We start from the raw sequence: 18,561 nt of genomic DNA on the forward strand, positions 1-18,561 counted from the left end.
AATGGATGCTGGAGGTTGATAGATTTGACTAAAAAGTTCCTCAAGGCAGTGCCCCAGCATGGTGGTAGTCTAATGATGGAAACATGTAAAGGATAAAAGATGTGTATGATTTGAGAATTTAAGTTTCCTTTCCTTTGTGGAATTAAAGCCATCACTAACAAAGCTGCAAGGTTCTTCCTTTCAAATCAAAGCAGCTCTTGGCCTTTGCTTTGTGGCTATGTAGGTAGGTTAGTGTGTTTCTGTATGCATATCATTTTAGTGAGTGTGATTCTTACTGTTTGTGTATATTCCATATATCCATGTGATTGAATGTATTCAACTCAGGCACCTCAGATGCAGAAGCTCTGGAATGTTTCGTAACTTTACACTGTTTCTTTCATTGGTTGTATTTGGAGAATGACAGCATGAAGTATGTTACTCTATTAAAACATGCAGATGGCATTGAGCTGTACCTTGAGATAAAAAGAACAGATCCTATACTCTAGACATCTTCCTGCAATCTGATCTGGACGAAGTGCAGCAATGGATTGCTGACCGGTAAATCAAGATGGCTTTAGACAAGTGCTCCACTCGACATTTTAGGATGGAAAGCTTGGAATTTACCTACTCTCTCGATAATGCCAACTGTATGAAGCCTGCTGGTGAACATGACCTAGGCATTATTGTCAGCAATGATCCATGATGGACAAACTATATTACTAAAATCGTCAGGCACCATCTCTTTATTAAGCCCTTTGTCAGCTGCTAACCAGCTATCTATTTAAACTGATATGTGGTTATGGTATGTCCACATATAGCATTTTGCATCTCCAGTCTGGGAACCTGTTTTGTGCAGAATATTGACTACTGGAAGCTGTCCAGAGACGTGCAACCAGACACATACTCTTTGTCAATCACTAACCATGCCTTGGATATATCGCTTCTCTGGGTTTCAATACTCTAAAGTTTTCACATCTGGCAGCCGATTTGGTAGAACTACACAGGATTATCTGCCATCTTTGCAACAACCACTTTGGCCAGCCTTTTGAATTCAGTATCTCAACCCCTGTGAACATGCTTAGGAAATCAAGAAAAACTGCTGCACCCAAGACATTCAGTAACATTTTTTTTTTTTCATATTTAGAATTGCCACAGCATGCAATAAACTACTCTCATCGGTTGTCAGATGCCAGGACACTGCATCCTTCCTAAATTTCAAGCTTCCCAAACTTCACCAACTCTTGTGCCTCTGCACCCCCCCCCCCCTTGTGGCCCTTTTACTGGTCACTTCTTTGTCTTTATCTGCTCTTTACTATGCATGTACTTTTGGTTCTCATTACTCTCTTTCTTTACTTATTGTTGCTTCAGTCCCCGCTTCTCCTTTTTCAAATTGCCATGCATCTGTGTACTGTATACAGCAAACTCATCACTGTTATTTGAGATTACTTTATTTTAAACAGAATTCTTAAATCTGGAAAACAAAGGATTTATTAACTTGAATTTAAGTTAACAGCTGCCAATGGATATATTTGCACGTACTTTATTACATTACATGTAGTATCTTACATTAGATAGGTTTGCTTCTAGTTTAGTAACTGTATATGAGGAGTAACTGTAATATTTGGTTTTGGATATTTTGATGGGAATTTCATTGAAACACACACACACACACACATTATATATGTGTGTGTAGTTGGAAAAAGAGTAGAGATTTATGCAAATAAAATTTTTATATTATATATATATATATATATATATATGATATTATATATGCCAGTGCTGCCTGACTGGTCCCATGCCGGTGGCATGTAAAAAGCACCCACTGCACTCTCAGTGGTTGGCGTTAGGAAGGGCATCCAGCTGTAGAAACCTTGCCAGATCAGATTGGAGTCTGGTGCAGCCTCCTGGCTTGCTAGTCCTCTGTCAAACTGTCCAACCCAGGCCAGCATGGAAAGCAGACGTTAAATGATGATGTTGAAAAGATGGAGGTGGAAATAGCGCAGAAGTAAATCTAAGACATTTCAATTTAACCCATTGCTTGCTATGAGCCCCGTTTGGGGATATACTAAAAACAGTCTCACTGTTGGTTGTTCGTTGTATTTAAAGTGAATTGCTTATGTACGTTGCATTTGTAGAGGTGTGTTTAACAATATTTAATCGTTAAAGTTTGTCATTATTAGCTCTGGTTAATTCTAGAGGACATTTTATGTCATAAATTGCAGTTTTTGAACTACAAAATTATTGACTGTTTTGAAAACGTTTTGTTTTTATTTTTTGCACTTCCCACCTGTATTATTCATTGATATTTCATATCACATTCACATTTGATACTAGAGTTTCAAAAACAACTAAGATGTTTATTATTGCAATTGAATAGAAAAGGATAAATATCCCTTTTTTTTCAGTGATCCCCATTTCCGAAAAATCATAATTTCCAAAATAATTCACATATGAAGAAAATTTGAATACTATATATTATTTTTACTCCTAAGACACATGGCAAAGCCAAAAAATATGAATAAAAAAACTTAGCAGTCAATGAGTTAAAGAATTTAATAAAATGCTTTAAAAATTATATAAAGAAAATATTACCGGTTTCAATGATGAATTTCATTTTATCAAATATCAGACAGAAGATAAACCGTTTTTCGTCATCGCTTTATATAATTTTAAAATCATTTTATTAAATTCTTTCTTAACTCATTGACTGCTAAGTTTTTTTTATTCATATTACTCAATTTCAAAGTACCCAATATTATTTTTGTTGGACACCCTGATAAATTAGCTATTCTCTCAATAAGCACTTCTGCATAGAATTGACTTCAGCACAGTTTCTGTCTGCTAAATTTGATTCACAGGACATTGCTCAGCCCAAAACTGTGCTAGAAGACACAGGCCCAGTGTACAGTGGGATAAAACCTTAGGCTACTTGATTCCAAAACATGCACAGGTATGCCTATATATATATATATATATATATATATATATATATATATATATAGGTGTACCTATGTATAATGAACAGGTTTTAGTACACACTCAAAATAACATAGAAAATGTTGATGTTTGGGTTTAAATAGGACTACTTTTTGTTATTTCCTTTCCACTTTTCACAATAACTTTTTCAGACAATAGTTGTAGTTATTTTCAGTTAATAAATTTAAGAATTAAATAAGTTGTGTTTGATTCTATGCTTAATTGAGAGGCCAAATCTTCCCAAGAGGAATTTTACTGATATATTGATTAGTTTCCTCATTCAATGCTATATTTTTCATTTCTTTTATTTATTTTGTTTTAGTTCATATTTCATTTTTCTTTTATTTTTAGCAGAAATTCAGTTGATCGAGATGATAACAGTGCAGTAAGATATGAACCACCGAGGTCTTTAAACAGTGACATATCCTATTTTGGAGTTGGTGGCAAACAGGCTATCTTTTATATAGGAAATGCTACTAAAGTCAGTTTGATTGTTATTCCTCTTACCTAAATGCTTTTTATTTAATGAAACCATGAGATATATATATATATATATACTGCCTACTTATCTGATGATTTTTTCCTATTTTAATTCATATCTGCAAAATAGATTCATCATGTTAACTAATTTGCTTTACCCTCTGCTCTGTTACTATCCATCATTTAAGCTATGCCCTTCCCGAATTATATAACCGCATTTGTTGTTATACAAACCCAATCAGTACTAGTGAATTAGGTGTGGTACTATAGGGATTTTTGATAAAAAAAAATGTTTGGAAACACCTCATTGATCCAACACAACTCGTAAATCACAACTGTGAAAATGAGCGAGATACTCCACCACTGCACATTAACATCTGCTATTATGTGCGGAATGCAAGTGAGTTAAACTAGGCTGTAGACATCCCATGTTAAATGAGTTGGCTGGTATTTAGTTGAAGTAAACAAACTGGGTTGATTAGTCTAATACAGATATAACTGAAAAAATTGTTATGGCTATTCCGCTCCATCAAAATGTTTAGCTTCATTGCTTTCTTATAAAATTCAGTAATCAATATGAGGCGTTCCTTACCAATTTATCCCATATTTAGTGTACATTGACTAGTATTATTATAGCAATTTAAATAACAGTATTTTTTATAGAAAATCTTTAAACTTCCAAATAAACTCCTTTAAAGGATTGATTTTTAATATTTGTAATTTGAATAATGCAATACAAGTGATGCTGATGTGTTAATTGGTGTGTGTGTGTTTGTATATATATACACGCACATATGAGGTTTGATCAAAAATTATTGGGATTGTTGCTATGGTAACAGCTAAAGTACACAGATTGACCTTGAACTCTGTCACACATGCACACTGAGTTATAACATTCTCACTCACTTCTGTTGTTTACAGCAGAACTTGAAAGTAAAGTGTATAGAGTGAGGTCGTCTCAAAAAGAAGGTTGGGTTTCAACTGCACAAGATCTCCTTGATTGTGGCAAGGAAGATGAAAGATTTTTTTTGAAAATGGTTATAACAGGTGTTGAGTTGTGGGTCTTTGGCTATGACCTCAAAACCAAGGCTCAGTTTTTGCAGTGGAAGGGTCCAACAAAATTTCAAGGTGTCATGGAAATCCAAGAGAATGCGATAAGGCAGCTGTTTACTATCCAAAAACAAGGAGTTCCAGGAATGCTTCCCATCAATGGAAATGATGCTGGATAAAGTGTGTGGCTTCAGAAAGGGACTACTTTGCAGGAGATTAAATACCAATGTGATGTGTGTTGTAATTTTCTTTTTATAGCAGCAATCTCGATACTTTTTTGATCAGTCCTCGTACACACGCACAGTTTGAAAAGACATATTTCATATATAAACAACAGCATCATTTATAGAGAATACATTGACAAATCTTTAAATGCATGTAATTTAAAGTCTTTTTTTTTTTTAACAATTTCTTGTTAGTAGACTTATTTTAATCATGTCTATTTTTTCAGATGATAACTCGACCAGCTGGTTCAAAAGATATTCATGAATTAACTATATCAAAAGATGATTTTGAAAAGAAAGAGAAAAATAATGAGTCAATTTACAGTGGTTTCATTAGAAACAGAAAAGTGAGTTCTTTCTCATCTAACCTTTTATCTTATATTTCAGTCATTAGACTGCAGCCATGCTGGGGCACTGACTTGAAAAATTTTTAGTCAAATAAACCGATTCCAATATTTATTTTTTTGTTAAGTGGTGGGGGGGGGGCAACACACACATGACAGGCTTCTTTCAGTTTCCATCTACCAAATCCACTCACAAAGCTTTGGTCAGCCCAAGGCTATAATAAAAGACACTTGCCCAACATGTCACGTAGTGAGATTGAACCCAGGACCATGTGGCTGGGAAACAAGCTTCTGGCCACACAGCCATGCCTGTGACTGATAAGGTAGATGAGAGGTTGCATTTCTGCGGAGAACGACCTTCTTTGCCAGCAGAGTTGGTAGCTCCCTAAATTTTCTCCACCCTGGTTCTTATCCTGGTTACAGTGCTTTCTGAACAAGCACTTCTCTTACTGATTATGTCACATAAGTAAAAGAACCTATTGACTACGTCCAGTGAGCCAACCAAGCATTTAAGAAAATCTGTTTCCAGTTTGCTTTTCCATTCTCTCTCAGTTATCAGGATCACTCTAAGCCTTTAGCCTTGCAAGTGTTTATTTGTGCTGGTGCCATGATAAAAGCACCCAGTACACACTGTAAAGTCATTGGTGTTTGGATGGGCATCTCGTTATAGGATCCAAGACATGCTAACACAGAAGCTGGATGTTAAATGGTGGTGGTCATGGTGGCTAGCATTGCCATGTCATATGGTTCAAATGTAGTTGGAAGTAGAAAGGGAATTGAATAAGATATCATTTTTAAAAAAAAATTTTTTATTCATGTCAACATGTAAAAAATGTCTAATGATAATAATGAAGGTATTAACAAATTTCATCCTAGAATTTACAACTGGATGTCCTTCCTAACACCAACCACGTTACAGAGTGGACTTGGTGCTTTTTACATGGCACCAGCACCAATATATCTCACCAGTGCTGGTGCCATATAAAAAGCTCCCAATCCACTCTGTAATGTGGTTGGTGTTGGAAAGGGCATCCACTTGTAAAAACCACATCAAAACAGACAGTGAAGCTTGATGCAATCCTCTGGCTTGCCAGCTCCTGTCCAACTCTTGGAAAATGAACGTTAAATGATGATGAATAAAGAGGATTAGAATAATCTATTAGACATCAAAATAAAGAATAGTTAGACCATTCAGTTTTCCAAGTCAGTAGTCCGAGATAAACTGACATATTCACAAGAAAAAAATAGCTTTTTGTCTTCACTGGAAAGCCTATTCTAAGGTGTTGTATGCTATATAGCTTTTTATTGCATTACAAACTAAGGTATGCTTTTATTCAATGACATCCAGCAAACTTTTCTCCTAAACACAATTTCAGTATCCATATTTTCATGCCTTCTTTTTTCAGCCTAGTGACTCTAGCCACGTTGCTCCAGAAGATGAAATTTTCAGAAAAATTATTACTGAAGAAGAATACCGTGAAAGTTTTACAGTGGTTGCCATTACTGGTATCAATTCAGGTCACATTCCATATCTAAAACACAATCTGAGGGAGTGGTGTCGGCAATTAGCGTGAGTTTCTGTTTTTTTTTTCCAAAACTCTGATTTTAAGCATTTGAGCAATTCTGTCTTGTCTGCTATGAGAAAATTAGAACCCTTTATGTTAGCATCTAAATCAATGGTTCTCACAACCAGGGTCCATGTAAGAGTTTATTATTAAAGTTTATCTGCAATAAATTAGTTATACTTCTATAGTACACAGAATATTTTACCAACTTTAATTACAAAAATATAATAGGAATTTTTAAAGATCGAATGACTATGAGGGGGTCCATCCGAATAAAATAGGAGTCAAAGGGATCCATAGATAGAAAAGGGTTGAGAACCATTGATCTAAATAGAGAGGAGATCTTTAAGATGTGATTTAATATAATGAAAACTACAGTAACACAAATTTAAATTCAGTGTTGTGAGGCATTTATGTGAGTTTTGTAATTGGTAAATTTATGCTAAAACTTTCTCATGTATTTTGATTTTAATGAATTCTTATGTATTTTTTCAGTTTTTACTTTAAAAAGATAATTTATGAAAATAATAATAAACTTACTGTATGATTTCATTATAATTTTTGTTTAACAAATTTGAACTTTCTACAGAAATTTAACCTTTTCATTACCCCTATTCCTGTTGAGATGCTCTGTGTTTCTTTCAATTAATTTTAAATACAATTTAGTAAAATAACTTAGTTATCATTCAGCTAGTGTTAGGAACATAAATTGTGACTAAGGTTTGGTGGAAGATTTTTAATTCAAAACTTATGAAAATAAGACATTTGTACTACAGAGCCAGAGCTGGTTTCAGCCAGGTTGGTATCGTAAGGGTTAAGCCAAGTATTTTGTAAATATGTGTTAATAAATGTTAGTTTTGAATTATTAAATAAGCTCATTAATCTATCAGTCAACAAAGTTAACACAAGAAAAGATAACAAGTGGCTGCATATGTGACTATATGCAAATCTCAAAAATTTGCAGCATGATCAATTGTTTACTAATTTAGACTATATTTCTGACCAAAATACACCCCTCATGAGTTTCAATTAAATGCTAAAATAATCAGGAATTTAGACTAGTTTCATTAAACAACTGTAACATATTAATGTGATATTTGGAACATAATTAAAGAAAGGGTTCTTAACCAATTCTATTGCATAACTTTTGTCTCAAAGTGACTCTAATTACAGGTAAATCCAAGTAAACTGACAAAAGGTAAAAATATTAAAATTTTGTTTAAACATCACTATAGAAAATGAATCATCAGCTAAATAAAGATGTGGTTTGTGAAATATTTGAATATCTTGTCTGTTCTTTTCAGTCACATTTACCATTATTATCTACACGGCCCCAATGGCAACCAAGATCCTCCAGCCCATGATCCTAACAGAGTAATGCGACCAGCTAGTCCATTCAGACATATCAACATTGAAGTAAGCTGACTTATAATCTCCAAACTTCTAATATCCCATCAAGTTGAAAGAATACATCCTTTCCTTTCTTTAATGGATAACCTCAGTTGTTGATAAGGCCTACAGTCTATCTCTATGATAACAGCTTCTCATTAGAGAAAAGTTATGAGATTTCTACAGTTTTCATTATATTGCTCACTGTCCATATTGTGGAACCATTTAAAAAAGTGTAAATTATATTTAATTAATATATAATTAATAGTGACAAAAGCAGTGTTAATCCCAAAAGTAACATTTATCCCTGCTTAAAACTAGAAGCACCCCAAGTCCATATGAGAGGTTCTCTTGTGGTAATTAATGCAGAATTCTGTGTTCTAATGCAACGTCCACTTTTATGTGGGGATATGTCACCAGTTTACATTGGTAACAATGAAGATTTTTCTGTTAAGTTGAAAATTAATGTACTTAGTTTTAGTTGAATGTATAATTTAATGAAAAACCTATACAGCTGCTTTGGTTTGAACTTATTATTTCTTTGCAAATCTATGGAAATTTTTTGGTTTATAACAAAATTGTTAAATTCACATTTGATGGGATGAGGTGGTGAAGCATGACCTTCAAACGTTGGGCCTCACAGAGGTGATGACAGGAGACCGAGACCTTTGCAGATATACTGTGATTGAGAAGACCCAACAACTAAAGTGAGATTGTAGCCATGGCTGATGCCAGTGTTGCATGTCCGGCCCATTTAAAAGTACCCTTGGTGCATCAGACGATATGATATGCTTGAGAAGACCTGTTGAATCTAGTAAAACCAAAATCGTAGCTGTGGCCAGTGCTCCCTGACTGGCTCCCATTCCGGTGGCATGTAAAATGCATCATCCAAACATGGCCAATGCCAGTGCCCCCTGACTGCCTCCCATGCCAGTGGCATGTAAAAAGCACTATCCAGACATGATCGATGCCAGTACTGCTTGACTGGCTCCCGTGCCAGTGGCAAGTAAAAAGCACCCACTACACTCTTGGAGTGGTTGGTATTAGGAAGGGCATCCAGCTGTAGAAATCTTACCAGATCAGATTGGAGCCTGGTGCAGCCGCTGGCTCTCCAGACTTCAGTCAAACCGTCCAACCCATGCCAGCATGAGAAGCAAACGTTAAACAATGATGATGTTGTTTGTGTACAAAATTATTTGGGAATTCTTTTTTGTCTTTCAGCATGTATATTAACAATACTGGAGGTTTCATTTTCTTGTATTGCAGATCAAATTATTCAAGGGGTTGGTGCTGATGAAAAACTTGAACCTTCGCGATATTAACGATGACCTTCAGAGTCAGTTTGTCAAGACAGGAGCTTCAGTATTTGATTTCAAAGCTAAAGTAGAGGGTGCCGGAGTGGTTGAAGGAGTCCTCAGATATCATCCATTTTTATATGACCATGAAACATTCCCCACAGACTTTATTGATCCCAGATGTAAGCAGTCAACTTTACTTCCTCTTACACTCCATTTCTACTAAATATATTGATTTAGTATTTTGCACACACAAGCAAATGTTTCTTTCAGTCATTTCTTGTTCATTTAGCTTATGGTATGATCACATGACTGACAAGACTATCATGTTGTTACACACCACTAGTCACAATGCGCTTTGCATCGTTTTAGCCTTTGAATGATGACATCACCTTGCTGGCTAGGCAAGCAGACCGACATTCTCCCCTGATTGAAAAGGGGACCGGAGCAACGTGAATTGAAGTGTTTTGCTCAAGAACATGTTGCCCAGTCTGGGAATTGAACTCATACTCTAGCAATCATGAGTGCAACAGTCTAACCACTAGGCCACACACCTTCACAAATTTAGCTACTAATCACTTCTAAATGACTTGACTCTCTTTATGCTTTTGTTGGTTTAAATAGTCTCTAATTCCTTTACCAATTTATCATTGGCCCCATTTCCACAATTGCCCCTATCATCATCCCTAATTTTTATCTTTCTTCACATATAATTTATTCTTTTTTATGTCTCTCTCTCTCTCTCTCTTCCCCTTGTAGATTCAGAACCCGAAGACGACCATGATTATGCTATCAATGACCGGCCAGCACGTGGAAGACGCCCTGTATTTGAATGCTACTGGAATGGTAGATTAATTCCTTATACACTTATTGAAGAGTAAGTGTTTTTGTTTCAATTTAACTATTTTCCATGGAAATATGAATTCAATAAGAACTATAGAAATATGTCTTCCATCAAGCCTTTCATGCTTCATCTTTTTTGTGCAAGTTATCATAACATTTTAAAGCCTGTAAGTTAGTTTCACTTACAACCACCTAAACCCAAAACATGTTACTTACTCCTATTCAAGAAATCATCATCTTCGTTTAACGTCTGCCTTCCATATTAGCATGGGTTGGACGATTTGACTGAGGACTGGCGAACCAGAAGGCTGCACCAGGCTCCAATCTGATCTGGCAGAGTTTCTACAGCTGGATGCCCTTCCTAACGACAACCACTCCGAGAGTGTAGTGGGTGCTTTTTACGTGTCACCAGCATGAGGGCCAGTCAGGCGGTACTGGCAACGGCCACGCTCAAAATGGTGTTTTTTACGTGCCACCTGCACAGGAGCCAGTCCAGCGGCACTGGCAACGACCTCGCTCGAATGTTTTTTTCAAGTGCCAGTAAGGTGACGCTGGTAACGATCAAATGTGTTGTTTAATCCACATCAGACCTTATTAAATATACTTACCTTCATATTTGATTTTATATATCTCATATTTTTTCCTCCCTGAGACAGTGGCTGATATTGTAAAATTAAATATATTATGGGGTGCATTGTCTTCTTCTTCATGCTGAGATGTAGTTTTGTTCTGCAAATTCAACTTCTGGCAACTAATTCTTAAGATGTTAATGTTGTGTTATCGTTTTTAGTTTTTTATTTTATATCCAGCATTTTGTAAACAATATTAGAAACCTATAACCTCATTGGTTTTCAACATTTTTTGATGGCAAGAGTGTCCATGTAAGGTCTTTTCATTTGACTCACCAGTTTATTGACAATATTCTTTCCCCAATATTGATAACTGACTTCAGTCTACCAAATTTCATTTAGAAAGCACTCAGCATCTCACAAGTTATAGAAGACACTTGCCCCAATGCTTTGCACAGTGGGATCAGATGCAGAGCCATGCAGTTGTAAAATGAATGTTTTGGCCACACAGCCATACCTCTACACACGAAGAATATAAGCAATTTAATTTACAATTAATTAAAAATAATTATATTCAGTTATTTTTGAGCTGTGAGTGTTTTTTAATTTGTAGATTTATAATTAATACAAGGAAAATCTTTTGCTTCTTTTATTTGAGGGGAATTTTGTTAGTTTTGGTGATTTTTTTTTTTTTACAGATTCGATTGGTGTAGTGCTCCAAAAAAGTCAAAAGTTGTCCCAGCAGATTGCTATAACAGGTAATATTTTATTCTGTGTTGCTTTCTCCACTCACTTACCAACTACTTTACAGTGTTTAATAGATCAGATTTTTTTTTTAATACTAGAGAGAGAGAGATTGCCAAGTCCTGACCATGTCAGGAGTAAAGGGACCTCTCAACTCTACTTTTTCTCTACTTCACTCATAAGAGAGAGAGAGAGTGAGAGCTACTTGTTTGATGTTGAAACATAATCTTTCCTCAAAACTGAACTCTGTTAACTTCTTTCTTTATTTCCAGAGTTTCTGGTGTGTTGTGGACTAACGACAAATTCCAAGTCAGTACTAACAAACTGACTTTCATTGATTTGGAGATGAAGCTCAAGGAAAAAAGTACTGTTTTCTGTCGAATTATTAATGGCCATGTAAGTCTACTTTAGAACCTAGATTTGCAAGAAGTTTTCAACTCTAGTGTCTGAATCAAGTAAAAGATAAAAGATTATTGTGAGATGTGTAGCCTCAGTTACCTGATATGGGAGGCAGCTCAATATACAATGTATTTATGTGATGCATGTCACAGATAGGACAATGGCAGTGTGAAAAGAAGGATGGTTAGCGAAATAATTGAATGTGACAAATTTTAGAAAGGTAACAATTCCTTAGCTATCTAAAACCAAACATATTGCAGAGTGTCATTGAGAATTGATATCAGTAGCATGGAGGGTAGACAAAAACAAATAAAGCAGGTGGCAGTTAGGGAGATGGGCCATTTTCACATGATGTATGATGACAGTCAGAGCCAAATTATGAAATATTTAAGCTTTAAATTTTGAACATTTTCAAGAATTGTATTGATTCATTTTCCATAGTAAAGTGTGACCACCCAGACAAATATTAAGCTAAAAACTTTTTCTTAGCTGGAATGTATGTTGAATTTCTTAAAGTGGATCCAAAATATGTGATGTACAGGACATTGCACAGAATAACTGTTTCCACCTGAAAATTTTAACTGATAATTCCTCTGAATTTCTGCAGAGCAACATCAAAAACCTCAATGTGTTTAGTTATATTTGAACCTTGAAAGTTCAAATAATGCTAATGAGTTTGCTGGACAACAATGCCTGTGGTCACAATTCTCATTTACCTGGACATGCATGACAAAACAAAATTGGACATAACATTTTCAAGACAAATATTTTCTAAATCTTCCAAATAGTGTAGCTCTAGAAGAAATTGCCTCAATATCAATAAAAGCTAGTTGAAAATGAACTATTTCAACATACCCTTACATGTATATAGCAATTTCTCTGGGCATTCTAAAAAATTTTGAAAACCTATTTCAGTTTAACTTTCATGAGAATGACCTGTCAAAATATGTGTTGCCTACTCCTCCTACCAATAGCAGCAGCATTCTTTTTCTTAATCAGATTAATCAGTATTATGAATGTCTGTTAAATGTGTTAGTTATTTAGAGAAGCCATCAATGTGAAAAAACGTTTAGTTCAGTTAATTTTAGGTTATTTAATTACAATCACCAGGAACACTACAAAATAAAAACACAAAATAGAAAACTTATATTTATCCAAAAATATTCTAGCAATATTAAAAATTTGTTTTAATTTTTTTTTTTTTCTTATTTCAGGAAAAGCGAACTGGTATTGACAAGGAATTTGTTAATTGGCTTAAAGAATGTCATGAAAAATTTGACAAACAAATTCACTTTTCAGAATTTAAAGGTCATGCTCTCCGGCCTGATCTCCCCAAACATAGACAAACTCCTTGGTCTGTTTATGAACAAGTTGAATGGGATGGGAAAATATTTAAAAAGGGCAACTTGGTAAGTTTTCATTAAGTTTTATTCTTTTCTTTTTTTTTTTATATGTTGTTTGGGCTTCTCAAATGGTCAATCTGCTATCTAGGCAAACATACAAAAGATGAAGTTAAATTTGAAAATTTTAAATTTTCAGTATCCATTGTGAAATTTGCAGCTTCTATAAAATTCAGAGTAAATAATATTGCCTTGTTCTAAGCAGACCTCAGCTTATTCTGTTTGTTATAATTGAAATAGAAAAAGAAATTTAAAAAAGTAAATCCATAGATGCTGCAGTTTTTTGGATTGTATAACCCTGTCCACAAGTATTAGAGATCTTGGATTCAAATTTGGGCACAAGGCCAGCAATTTTGGAGACAGTTAACTGGTACTTGTCAACCCCAAAGAGATAAAAGGCAAACTCATCACTGGCAGTGTTTGAACTCAGAATGTAAAATTGGAGGAAATGCTGCTAAGCACTTTGTCCAGTACAGTAACACTTCTGCCATCTCCCTGCGTAACAGGCACTGGAAATATTGAATCCAAAATGTTGGAAAGATGGTGGGTAATCTTGTGGACTTTTGCCAAATCACCTGCTAGACATTGAACCTTTCGCTTGTTGATGCCTCATGAAGCAGGATGCTCAAGATATGGCAGGTAATTGATGGTGAGTATTCTTCTGGTTGTATGTCTCTTGACAGCTTCCAGTGGATCAATACTCTGAATAAGATGGAGTTTCTCAACTAGAGATGCAAAACTGTAAGAGTGGATGTACTTGGGACCAGTTTGAATCCAGCATTAAGTCAAGGAAATGTTTTGTACTTTGCAGACAGTGAAAGGTTTTCCAATCAATATTTGACTAATTAAAATCTCCAATAAAAAAAAATCATTTTCTCTGAAAAAGGTTTTGTGTAAAATATGAGAATTTGGTTAAATTATTTCTTTTTAATAAATATTTCTGAGAAATGTTTTCTTACACTGGAATTGTTTTCTTTTTTTTTTAATTTTTAGGTTAGAATCAGTCGCACTGTTCCTACAATTCTTGGTACCATTAAATGCTTTTTATTGTATGGAGACCATGAGGGAGAAGTGTATGCAACTGGTGGCGACATTCAACTCATACAGGTATAATTAACTTGTTTACAAGGCTCAGCTTCATAACATTTCTTTATACAGGTATAATTAACTTGTTTACAAAGCTCAGCATCAGAACATTTTTTTGAATCTTCATGAATTTTTTTATGCATAAGGAAAGAAAAATATTTTGTGATTTTTCTTTTTCTAATTACATTTTGATAAATTTATATTCTCTTTGTTTTGTTTTTTTTTCCCCCAGGAACCACGTTGCTTGTATAATGAAGTAAAAGTCCAACCTCTGTTTAAATTAGATCGTTTGGCCACACCTCATCAAGTTAAAAAAGCAATTGAAGAAGAAGAAGCCAAGTAAGAATGCTTCTATTTATTATTAATTATTGTAATTACTGTAATCAGTCTGAATATGCTTGAGGCATGTTCGAACCAGTGAACAAGCTACTCACTGCGTCTTGTCATGGAAAATATATCCCATTTGTTGACAAATGGTGTGTATACACCTAGATCAGCTTGCAGCTCTACCTACCCAGACTGTGAGATGCAAGCATTTCGGAGTAGTTATCTCCTCTTCAGTCACCCAGATTTGTATCCTGGAAGGGAACCTCTTAGGTGCACCTATGGTCATTCGTGACCAATGGAGTCGAGTTTTTTGTATATATATTTATTATATTTTGTTAAAATATGGCCATAAGAGGGTTAACAATTCAAAGACACTTTCTGAAAATATAAATATGAATATTTTAAAGAAGTCAAATTGACAACTGGTTGCTTTATTTTATAGAAATAATTTGAGTGATTCATACTTGATTTGGAACATTATTGTTTTGAGATCAAATTCCAAAGAAGTTGGGTGGATTTAACTGTATGTTGTTGTTTTATTTCCAGTTGTTTTTTGAATTCTATTGCAAACCTTTTTTCTTTTTGTCATATTACCTTCAGGTTACCTGATCAATTAGTTGTTTCTTGGCCTGATGACAATGAAGTTGTAGAAGGTGAACGCAGACCTGCAGGGAAAACCATTGGTACTAATTTTTGTGTTTCTTTCTATCTTGTTGATTCACACATGAGTTGATGTGAGACTATAAACAGCTGTTGGAATAAGACAAAGTTGAAAATAATCTGTCTCTATTTCAGTATATCAACCACTTTTCAGAAACTTTATAGAAACTATACACCTGTATATACCCTGGCATAAGTTGAGTTTTTCAAACCATTATTTAAGGTTGAATTTTGGCCACAGATTAGTGGTCATCTTTTAACTGGGATCAAATATCACTTGAGTATACGTGGTAGTTCAAACTATAGATTTAATGGTAGTTTATTACATTTTCAAGAGAGGAACAAGATCAGAGGATTATCATGTTCTTCAAATCTGTTTTGCATTGATATCTTACTGATCCAAGAAGTAAATCCATGTATCTGCCTTTTGCTGACTCAAATGAACCATCACAAACTTATCGCAATATTTTATTATTCTCATATTTAGTTTGCCAATCTTTTCTTCCTTTTTTGACAGCCCAAAAATTAAAATGAGGAACTATTGAAGGGTGTTAGATATTGTCATCCTTGAAATCATATTTGTATTCTTTCATTTTTTTTTTTTTTTTTCCCCATAAACTGTTAATGTTTATTGATAGATTTGAAAATTGCTCAAACATTTTTTTTCCTGTCATTTCAGGTGATATTAAGGTAGAAATTATAAACAAAAAAGGTGAAACCATCAAGCAGTTACCTGGAACTGCCCCAGCACACAAGAAATTGTTAGTGGAACTCAAGATTATCTGGCATTGTAAGTTTTTAACTTTGGTTTAAATTAATAGCAAACTCTTAACGTTTTCCCTCCTGTTTCTGACTTGTAGATATTTCAAATACCCAATACATTATCAATAAGCCTTTAACCCTTGAGCATTCAGATTACTCTGTCAAATGTAATCTTTATTTATTCACATTGTGTCAAATTAATCAGGCATCATTGGATAGCTTTGAGATTTCAATGATCTGATTATTTACTTTTAGAATGATATTGTAAGGTATGAGTGAGAAACCAGATCTGGCCCATCTCAACATAAAGCAAGATAGAATATTTGGGATCGATATGACCGGTTTAAATGCTATGGGATTAATTAAGAAACTGAAAACCAAACTTTTGTTTTAATTTTTTTTCTTTTTTAGTAATTGTTAATATTATTTTTTATTTCCTCTAAAGATGCAATAAAAAAATATTCTTATAAATAGCACTTTTTTTTTGCCTTTTTAACATCCTCTTTTGATTTTTTTTTTTTTCAAAATTCATATTTTAAGTGATTTTATTAACTCTTCTCTTTCTCTAGCTTCCAATGGTGATGAAGTGATTGTATCACATATTAGTCAACATGGAAAAAACTGGCCATATTGGTTCAGAAAAATGGGTAGGTTCACAATTATATCATAAATATCATGTTTTGTTTGGTTTCTGTTATGTACAAACATTTTTCAACTTCCAGTAAAATTGTAAAACCTGAAATGGTTATAAGCCCTGCTGCTTCTTTCTGACTCAGCCAATTAAATTATAAAACATGTTTTCCTAATATGTTTTTGTAATTGTTTCAAGCATTACAGTTGTTTGTACTGAAAGTTTGTTACTTTTTAATGAAACAAAAATAGGTGTAAAATAACTGTTAGAACATAACATTCAAAATTGATATTGTACTTCACATTCAATATAGGTTTGTTTGTTTTTGTTTTTTTTCTTTCACAAAAACCAATTTCAATATTTTATGATAAATGACTTATTGCAATAAAAAATTTCTTTCCTGTAGAAAACATCAAAAACTTAGGGCATCACACACTTCAGCTCCAAGTTGTTTTGAATGAGAGTGGTGCAACAACTTTTGCTGGAAAAGATCTGCCGTCGCACCGTATCAAATTTTTTGTCACTGGTAAGTAATTAGTTTGGATAAATATTTTTTTTTTAAATAATTCTAATTTTTCAATAAAACACCATATAACCCCCCACCCTCTAAACAAGAGCAGCACTCAGCTAGATCTCTCACCGTTACTGAGGATCTCTCTTGTTGAAAGCTCACCACTAACATAGCTAGGACTACATCCCAAAGAATAGACCTTTTTAGGACCAGAAGGTATTTCAGCTCTTAACAGCTGCTGACACTTTACAAGGCTAGGCCCTGCTCTCACATCTGGGATGAGGCTACTTCTATTAACACTGACCTCCTGAGTCACATTGCAGAGAAGGGCCACCCAGTGGATTGGGATACCATCTCACTAACCTACACACTCCAACCGTTATCCCATGAGCAAGCTGTCCTCCCGCTTTATCTTTTCTATCTCAACTATAATAGTTTCTGCTTCTCAGAGCTGGCTGGTCCTGTACCCCCACCTCCCACTGCCCTTGGTGCCTCCAATCCTCTTTTCCATGCATCAACCACTATACCCAGTCCTTCATCCCCTGAAAATTTGCCCCACTGGAATTTCCTCCCTGTTCATATCTTTTCTGTAGGTGTTGACCAGAACATTTCACATCAACTTCACTAGGGCCATGGCCTCTATCCCTGCCCCCTGTCTCAACAAGTAAAACAGAAAAAAAAAAAAAAAGAGTATTTAAATGCTATTTGATTACAATTGTTATGCAAATTAGCACATCATTCATTTGATCAAAATTCCTTTTAATGTTTAACAGAAGCTGAACCCAAAAAGTTTACAGTTGCTTTACTGGATGGACCCTTTCGTGTTGGGGTTCCATTTCAAATTCCTCTTGAATTCCAAGATGAATTCAACCACATAACAGCACCAAACAGTGATTGCAAACCTACTCTTGAGGCTAGGTAATATTTTTAATACGTTTGTGTGTGTGTTTTTATCAATTTTATCAAGTGTATATTTCTATTAATTTCAGTTTTTTTTACATATGAAATGTTTGTCTTTCCAAATATTGAATAGGAATGAATATAATTATTTTATTTACTCAATATAAAAATTTTATTTTATATCTAACGTTAGAAAATAAATTGAACATATAAATGTGAAGCAGTCAGTAATTTGATGTTTGTTTTCATTTTAGTGGACTGGATATTAGTTACGATAGTTTACAAGTGAAAGGTAACCATCTGTTGATTAAGGGTATTTCTGCAAAAGGCCTGGTTAATTGTACTACAGGAAAGGTAAGTTTGCTTTGGCTCATCTTCATCATTGCTTTAATGTCCCTTTTTCCAAGCAAAGTTCACTATGACATTG

At 34.4% G+C, this 18,561-nt stretch overlaps 1 protein-coding gene across 2 annotated transcripts in view; it reads left to right on the forward strand.

Moving 5' to 3' along the window:
* LOC106869626 (structural maintenance of chromosomes flexible hinge domain-containing protein 1) overlaps nt 1–18,561 on the forward strand; it is a 77,051-nt gene that overhangs the window by 18,758 nt on the left and 39,732 nt on the right. The window contains exons 6-22 of one of the 2 annotated variants that reach the window (XM_014915436.3): nt 3,307–3,436; nt 4,937–5,056; nt 6,460–6,623; nt 7,923–8,034; nt 9,274–9,484; nt 10,062–10,179; nt 11,413–11,472; nt 11,731–11,854; nt 13,072–13,266; nt 14,251–14,364; nt 14,576–14,682; nt 15,271–15,353; nt 16,010–16,120; nt 16,662–16,739; nt 17,130–17,249; nt 18,008–18,152; nt 18,389–18,488. In XM_014915436.3, the coding sequence (XP_014770922.1) occupies nt 3,307–3,436; nt 4,937–5,056; nt 6,460–6,623; nt 7,923–8,034; nt 9,274–9,484; nt 10,062–10,179; nt 11,413–11,472; nt 11,731–11,854; nt 13,072–13,266; nt 14,251–14,364; nt 14,576–14,682; nt 15,271–15,353; nt 16,010–16,120; nt 16,662–16,739; nt 17,130–17,249; nt 18,008–18,152; nt 18,389–18,488 (2,092 nt within the window). The remainder of the gene's footprint in view (nt 1–3,306; nt 3,437–4,936; nt 5,057–6,459; nt 6,624–7,922; nt 8,035–9,273; nt 9,485–10,061; nt 10,180–11,412; nt 11,473–11,730; nt 11,855–13,071; nt 13,267–14,250; nt 14,365–14,575; nt 14,683–15,270; nt 15,354–16,009; nt 16,121–16,661; nt 16,740–17,129; nt 17,250–18,007; nt 18,153–18,388; nt 18,489–18,561) is intronic. The other variant, XM_014915437.3, reaches the window with a different exon arrangement.

Source organism: Octopus bimaculoides, chromosome 3 (assembly GCF_046866305.1).
Source record: "Octopus bimaculoides isolate indiv1 chromosome 3, ASM4686630v1, whole genome shotgun sequence".
NCBI classification, from domain to species: Eukaryota; Metazoa; Mollusca; class Cephalopoda; order Octopoda; family Octopodidae; genus Octopus; species Octopus bimaculoides.